The following is a 7,874-nucleotide window of genomic DNA, read 5'->3' as shown; positions in this document are numbered from 1 at the left end:
GTATGTATGTATGTATGTATGTATGTATGTATGTATGTATGTATGTATGTATGTATGTATGTATGTATGTATGTATGTATGTATGTATGTATGTGTGCATGTGTGTGTGTGTTAAATGTAAACCGCAAAACTATAAACCTTAACCTCTTGAAAACCAGTTCAACCGACAAATATACACAAAACCTTGGGGATCCCCTCCTCATGAGTTGCTAGCTCGAGTCTCCGTATATAAAGTCATTGGAGATTTTTCTGACTATTATTTTCAAGGTCTCATGAGAATTATCGAAGTACACACAAACCGGTCGAACACCATGGTTAAATAAAAGAAGCCCATATAGACATCGCCTTGTTGACAAATATAATTACAACATTGGACTTCTAATGCACAATATTCAAATAACGAGCAGTAAGGTCTGTTTGTTAGCAGCTTAATGAGTTTACAGAAACTCACAGCTTATTCAGTCAGTTTATATGGTTGTTTGGTTTAATGATAAAAAAAATGACTTATTCAATAAGCTTATAGTATGATACTTTATGCAAAAAGACGAGTTTTTTTAGAACCTGCTCCTAGTTAAAAACAAACATCTTCCATCTATGAAAAAACCCTTCCAAACAAAAATCTTCCCAACCATATAGATTAATCCACACAGGCTGCTTTATCCATATAAATCTTAACAGAAAAACAACTCCTTACCTTTGCATTTGCCACTTTCTCTATCACTATCTCATACACCGAAAACCAGTAGAATTCATTCAGCACCTCCCATCTGCTGGCTGGATTCCAGGTTTTGGCAGCTGCACCTGAATGCAACTACACACTCTGCAAACTTTTTGATACCCATAAAACTACAAGATTTATAAGCTACCCCATGGTTATATAATCATAAACAAGAAGCTCTTCATGTTGGAAAGCATGTAAACAATTTTTCATAACAAATTTCTCCTAATTCTTGAAAATTTTCCGTACCGATTTCGTGACCAAATTCTTCCTTTCAATCTCTTGATAACCACAACTTCACCAATCTTCAAGAATGTCATTTCCCTTCCCAATCAACATTGCTTCAGACACCCTGCAAATTATTATGTGTTCCCCCTTTCTTCTTCTTGAATGAGCACCAGACTATTTTCTCTATCCTATAACAATCAAAATACACATTTTATATGCAATGTTATGAATTCAACAAGGAAGAAAAAATGAATTCTTTATACTAAAATGAAATCAAACTTGAAGATCACACAAAAGGATAATAGAGCATGAAGATGAAGATGAAGATGAAGATGAAGAGAAGTAGATCAACAATGGCAGTAAAACGAAGATTGATCCATATTGAATCAAGCAATTGATCACTAACAAAATGCTTAATCATTTGATCACTAATTTCTACACAATCAAAATAACCAGAAACATCTAACGATGAGAACTCAAAAGGATTGAAATCTGATTCAGAAACCAAAAGAAGTTATCAATTAATCTGCATGATCCTTTTATACCGAAATGAAGATCTCCACAATTTCTACACAATCGACCGTTATGATCTAACCACTATAATAACAAATTAAATCAAAGCATCTTATAAGTTATAATTATAATAATAAACAGCAGATCCGGAAACAACACCGATTCAATTCAATAGAACCCGTGAGATCAATCTCTATTCTTCAATTTCTCAATCCTTGCATTCAACTGCTCGATCGTGACAAGCATGTGGGTCACAGAATACAATAGCCAGTAAAAAACCAAAGCGGAGACGATCAACAAGATGTTACGCTGAGTTTTCATAAGGTATTTCTGATCACGTAATTGATCCGTGGGTGTACAGGCTTCAGACGAGTCACAAGTCGGTCGGTTTTCGTATTTCCAGTAGATATCCATGATCAAAAACACACCAAATGGGACGACGGAGAGAAATGGTTTGAGGAGGTTACGAATGACGGCAACTAAGCCCTTCCGGAGCGGACCTAGGCCGGGTAGGGTCAGTAGGAGGACCATCACAGCTTCAGCGCCTGCAGCGTACCCGATTACAATCCATTCTAGAGCCATTGTTGATTGATTTTGTGAAACCTCGATCTGGTATGTGTTTGATGGATTATTGTGAAACGGGGAAGGGAAGAGGAAGATGAAACATAAAAGGAAAACGAATTCCTTACACGGTGTTCAGTCATCGGCGGACACGTGGCAGTCTCCTAGCGAATACAACCCGGATCATACGACCCAATGCATTGTAATTGAAGGTGATATACTTCATATCTATAAAATATATATATATATATATATATATATATATATATATGGATAAGGTGTATCAAATGATTGACGATGAAAAATAAATTATGAGTTAAAAAACAATATATTCAAAGTTGGAAGAATATTTTGATGTACCAACCCCACCAACCCGTATAGTTTGAGTTAGGTTGTTTAAATGCTTTCAACCGGATCAATCCAACCCATCAACACTCATACGGTATACAATATGTTACATAACAATGTCGCTTGGTTTTCTAAATAGCCGTATGTGATCCAGGTATGTGAGCACAATTTGCTGGCCCATGTAGCTCGATCCCTTTTTCCCAATGGTGCTTGGTCGCAGTGACCACGACACAAATGCCACAAATAGTGTATCATAGCTTCTGCATTTTTGTCAGGTTGACGAACACCATAAACGTTTTTAGCATTGCCAAATTACCATGCAATGTAGAGAAAATTACGATTTTCATCTCTATGGTTTGTTAATAATTGCAATTTCCATCCTCGTGCTTTGGAAATTGCAAGTTTCATCCTTATGGTTTGCAATTTATTATTATTTTCATTTATGGACTAATTTCTATCTTAAGTACAAGGGACCAAAACTGTGGAAAATTGTAAACCACAAAGACCAAAACAACACTAAATTGTTAATCATAATAACAAAAATCGCAATGAAATACAAACCATATGGACGAAAATCGCAATTTCTAAACCACAAAAACCAAAACGTAATTTATTCTAAAACTAAATATAAACTTGATACAGCAGTCTTAGATATAGACAATTTAAGCCCGAGAGCGATGTAGGTTCGGCTAAGGTTTTAAAATAGAAATTAGTTAAGGCACCAAACTTTTAGGTCAAGTTAGAAGACCTAATTACCCGAGGACAATTCATAATTTCTAATTGTTACATTAACAACTATATTGTTGTTGGCGGACCAATTATACACGTTATTAAAAATTGTAAATGTAAGACATAAAAGATATCAAATAATAAAATTTAATGAAAGCGAATTATGAAGTTAATGAAATTGCGATACTTTAGATTTTTTTAAATGGGTTGGTACAAGACCAAAACATATTGGTCATATCTGTTTTGGAAGAACAAGGACCAGTTAAGATTACACATGGAAAACACATGTCGGGTTAAGATTCGGATTTTTGCCATCTCTAACGATATGAATTCTTAGGGGCTATTTACCAAATTTTTTATCAAGTCATGTACGGATAAATTTGTCTGTCCGAATAAATGGGTGTTGTTGGTACTTTTTTTTTATCTAAACCAACCGTCAGAATAACACAAATGACCGATTTACTCCCAATTAAACATCAAAACAAAAAATCATAAAAAGATTCACGATATGATGTCTCATTTGTTTAAAAAATAGATAAGCAAAGTGTTACTTACAATTTCAATCTTTTATACACACACTAATAATATATAGACATATATGTAAATCCAACTGTATTATATATGTAGTCACACCACCACCAMGCAGCTGCCAATTCTTTATTTCTCACTGCAAAACAAAAACCAATTTCACATATATTAATATATCATCATAACCAGCTGTCGGATCCAGAATTTTTTTCCAGTCAGTGATACAATTTGATTATAAAAAATATTTATTTTTTTTATAATATTAGTTAGAGTTGTTAATTGGTTCTTTATCCTTGCATAGAAAAGACTTGTGTTCGAATCCAGTCTACATATATTTTTAAAAACACGAGATATATAAAAAAAACAACAAATTTACCATCTTAGCTATTAAAGTTTTGTGCTATCATTTCAGTTTCAAAAAATTATATGGTAACACCCAACAAAACAATACAGAGATGGTCCGTGCACCGTATCCTTACATGTGGGTCCGCTCCTAGATCATAATAATTATTAACTATAAATTACCTTATGGGCTTCTTTGTGGACTTGGCTAATTTATCTTGTGCCATCTTTTCGAACAAGCTTCCATCATAAACAGCTCTAACGGTCTCCTTGCTCAATAATCCATTCTTGTCCTTCCCTAGATAATACAAGATCTTCCATTCTGTAAGACCTCCAATCCTACGTATATACAACACCACCATCCACTTAATTACCGACTAATTAAACCAGATTAAACGAGTCAATTATTATATGATTACCATCCTCCGTAGTCCTTGGGTTCTCGGTTTCCTTTGATAAGTTGGTCCAGTTCTGATGATGTTAACGAATCTGAATTCGTGCGTGCGTACTTATGAAATATCTCCTCAAACTTTGAGGCAACAAACCTACGTAAGTAGCAACGATCTAATCAACTAATCGTATTCTAATTTATATATGATTTTTGAATATATAGAGACGTACCTTCCATGAGTGTCGTAGACTCCAGAGTCACTGCCATGTTTGGCCATATTTATGTTTTGGATCTCGATCGGGAACAACAGATTGGGAAACTTCTTTCCCTACAAGATTAAAACCATTACTCTTCCTTCAATCATCAATCTTAATAATTGAATTTCAAGAAAAAGCAACCAACTTTCTGGATATATAAAATACAAAATAATATAAACAAAAAGATTCGTGTGTAACAATCAATTTCAAAATAATGGTATAGAAAAGCGACAGCATATATATAAGAAACCAACCAAGTCTTTCGTTTCAGCTTTCAAGTCAAGTTAAGCCATGTTATAAGGCATGACTTATAGCGGAAAATATCTATATCATACATAGGCGAACGATTGTGTGAGAAAGGAAGTTATGATATGAAGCGTAAGGACTGAACCCTTGATCACTTATAATCTCATATCCACCCATGAATTGTGCTTTAGAAAGGAAATTGGTCCGTTGCATCTCAGTAGTATCACATTAAGAAAACCTTATCACATATGATAATACACATGAGCGGGCTTAGTGGTGTAAGAGTTCTTGACCCACAACCTAATCATCCCAAAGGTCGTCCGCATCTCTGATTTAGAATCACGTTAGTATCATATGTGATGGAATATAATATCACATGTAATTTTCTACAGTAAAAAGGGTGTTCTCACATTCTTGTAAAATGAATGTATTCTCGTTTGAAACCTTCCGTGTGTGTGTGTGTATATATATGTATATATATTAAAAACTAACAAACAGAACATTAAAATGATAAGAAAAATCAGATATCATGCTACTAAAACCGCACATTAGACCATGTCGTACCGTACGATAAGCTTAACATGGTGTGAGGCAGATGTCTTGAGGCAGACGCAATATGACGGCTTCTGTGAAGAGCCTTTTATAACATAGTCATGAACAATTTGCAATAATTGTTAGAGCGTCTTCAGGGAGGAGGTTTTTGGATCTGGTGGACCAGTTCATAACTTACTATTAAGAGGAAATGGTACTTGTCAAAGTGGAAGAGACAGTACTAGACATGAAACTGTTCTTCATTAAATGGTGGGACCCAATTTAATTAATAGAAAATAATTAGAATTTAGATGTTTATTAAACCTAGATATCCAACCCGCTATATGAGTCGACTAATCCTAAGACGACCACCCGACAGGGACGGACCTATAGTGGTGCATACGGTGGCACGTGCCACCGTATTATTCCTCCATCGAAGGATAAAAAAGTTTAGGTTCGTGAACGGTGCAACCTTAATTTGTTGTGTGTCGCCGTAAATATTTTGAAACTACAATGAGAACAAGTTTTATTTGGTAGAGTTAGTTTACAAAGCTTTTATTCCACCCCAAACCCAAGTTCGAAACATGTTAGGGTCGTTTTCTTAGTCAAATGATACCACTGTTTGATTTTTTTTTCTTCAAATATTTGTTTCTTATAGTCAAACGGTGTCATCATTTGAAATTTTCTCACTATATTTTTTTATAGTCAAATGATACCACTGTTTAAAAAGTTATATGGGTCCGTCCCTGCAACCCACTTCACGGATAGCCCGAAGTCAACGCATTTGAACCTCCATGGCCACAAGGGGATTTTTATTCTTTCTTGGATTCGAACACTTCCAGACACTTTTGACCTTTGGAACCCAAGCTCAAACCAATCGAACACCACCCTTATGGTTAGAATTTAGATTATGAACCGGTACTTTTGGTATTTTAATTTGTTTTTATATAAAGAAATTTATATTTAGTTAGTAACTAAGTATTGAAATTTTAGATTATAAGAAACATCTGTACAACTTTTCACTACATACAAGATTTTAGGAGACGTTTACCGGATAAACGTTTATCAGGTGTCATTTATTTTACTGAGTTAGATCAAGAATCTCACCTTAAAAGGCATAGCGATGACCAGAACTCTATACTTGGTAAGTGATGACGAATACTTTTATCAAGAACTTGTTTTTATGATTGAGAATGTTACCCATAAAGTAAACGATGATGATCATTCTTGCCGCTAACCGTTTACCTGGTAAGTGTTTTTATAACTGCTATGTTTTCTTTAATTATATCAATGACATAACACATTCTCTAAAATTAATGAAGGAAAATAATTTCCTAACTACAAATCCAAACAAAATACATTCTATTTTAATACAATTTACCATTTTCAAAAGTATTAACTTAAAGTAACATAAACCTAGACTTTTGAATTCAGATCCCAATAATCAATATAAAAACCTGATTTGAATAAACAATAGTAGAATGTTTGTTTACTGTAGCAACTGATCATTTGAACGTGATTCATGACAGAAGAAATCATGCAAACCATAAATAAAGGGAGATAGATGCAGAGATTAGATACATACTGGGCGAGTTTTGCCACTTAGACCCATGTTGATGAAGATGGCAGCAACTGAAGATAACAGAATACCACTCCCAATTGCTCGAAACCCTAATTGCACCATGGGACGATATCAATCAATTAACGAAATAATCGAATGAAAATTTCAGTAACCACTTCTCAGAAACACCTAATCGAGGACGGGGATTTGGAAGTAAAAGTTAATGCAAAATTGAACCAACCTTGAAAAGTTTCCCAAGGGTAAACCACACCATCCTTGTTACGGTCAAAGAACGCACAATGCTTTTGTAAGGCGTTTTGATTGCTATCGACTGCTGCATTCATTTACGAAACCAATTGAACAACTAAACTCGAACTGAAGTAAAACAACAAAATCAAACTTAAATATAGAGATTGATAATAACCGTTTACATTAATACCTTCAAACTGATGAGACTTTACAGCCATAGAATTGAAAGATGCTTTGCTTAATTATTAAGCCTGAAATGCGTATAAGCTGATTACGGAATTGCGTGTTTGTGAAGACGAAAGATGTATGAATGAAATTGGAGAATCGATGAGAATGATGAAAAGGGTTTTTATAATGGGATTCACGAAAGAGATGTGAGTCGTCACAATGGAGTTTGCCACTTTTCCCAATGAAAATTTACCGTCAAGGCCCCCCAAATCCCTAATTGAAATTTTTCCCTCTTTTCTTTCAGCCGGCGTGAAGCATGAAGCACTATAAATTATTGTTTTGGTCTTTTTGGTAGTTTTATTATAAGATCCAATCAGGGGGGGGGGGACCTCTTAACTATTAAGCTTTGGGTGGAGTTTTTGGTGTATCTGTTTAATTTATTGCAGTACAGATGGTTCTAAATTTTTTATTATAAGATGAAAACGAGAAAATAATGTAATTTTT

At 34.4% G+C, this 7,874-nt stretch overlaps 2 protein-coding genes across 3 annotated transcripts; both read right to left on the bottom strand.

The window, feature by feature from the left end:
* Window positions 1-1,645: 1,645 nt before the first annotated feature.
* LOC112522410 lies at window positions 1,646-2,041 on the bottom strand. Its single transcript, XM_025131509.1, has one exon. It carries the CDS (start codon window positions 2,039-2,041, stop codon window positions 1,646-1,648), a length of 396 nt encoding a protein of 131 aa, XP_024987277.1.
* A 1,545-nt stretch (window positions 2,042-3,586) lies between these two features.
* Window positions 3,587-7,639, bottom strand: LOC112522958 (probable peroxygenase 4). 2 transcript variants are annotated; one of them, XM_025132326.1, is made up of 7 exons: window positions 7,393-7,639; window positions 7,195-7,287; window positions 6,978-7,063; window positions 4,589-4,686; window positions 4,387-4,512; window positions 4,151-4,306; window positions 3,587-3,764 (listed from the first exon to the last, which is right to left on the bottom strand). In XM_025132326.1, exons 1-7 carry the CDS (start codon window positions 7,418-7,420, stop codon window positions 3,755-3,757), a joined length of 597 nt encoding a protein of 198 aa, XP_024988094.1. In that variant the 5' UTR covers window positions 7,421-7,639; the 3' UTR covers window positions 3,587-3,754. The 2 variants fall into 2 exon arrangements, with proteins under 2 accessions (XP_024988094.1, XP_024988095.1); XM_025132327.1 differs by having other exon boundaries at window positions 7,195-7,284; window positions 7,393-7,615.
* Window positions 7,640-7,874: the final 235 nt, after the last annotated feature.

This window comes from Cynara cardunculus (genome assembly GCF_001531365.2).
Source record: "Cynara cardunculus var. scolymus isolate 2C chromosome LG 12, CcrdV1, whole genome shotgun sequence".
In the NCBI taxonomy this organism is placed as follows: Eukaryota; Viridiplantae; Streptophyta; class Magnoliopsida; order Asterales; family Asteraceae; genus Cynara; species Cynara cardunculus.
This window is presented reverse-complemented; position numbering and strand designations above follow the sequence as displayed.

Bases quoted from the DNA above. Each gene is read 5' to 3' on its own strand.
- LOC112522410 (XM_025131509.1), bottom strand. From the start codon at position 2,041: ATGGCTCTAGAATGGATTGTAATCGGGTACGCTGCAGGCGCTGAAGCT.
- LOC112522958 (XM_025132326.1), bottom strand. From the start codon at position 7,420: ATGGCTGTAAAGTCTCATCAGTTTGAAG. The intron at 7,064-7,194 runs GTTGGTTCAATT...TGGTGCAATTAG, and splicing joins CCCTTGGGAAACTTTTCAAG to GGTTTCGAGCAATTGGGAGT. The intron at 4,513-4,588 runs GTACGTCTCTAT...CTACTTACGTAG, and splicing joins GTCTACGACACTCATGGAAG to GTTTGTTGCCTCAAAGTTTG.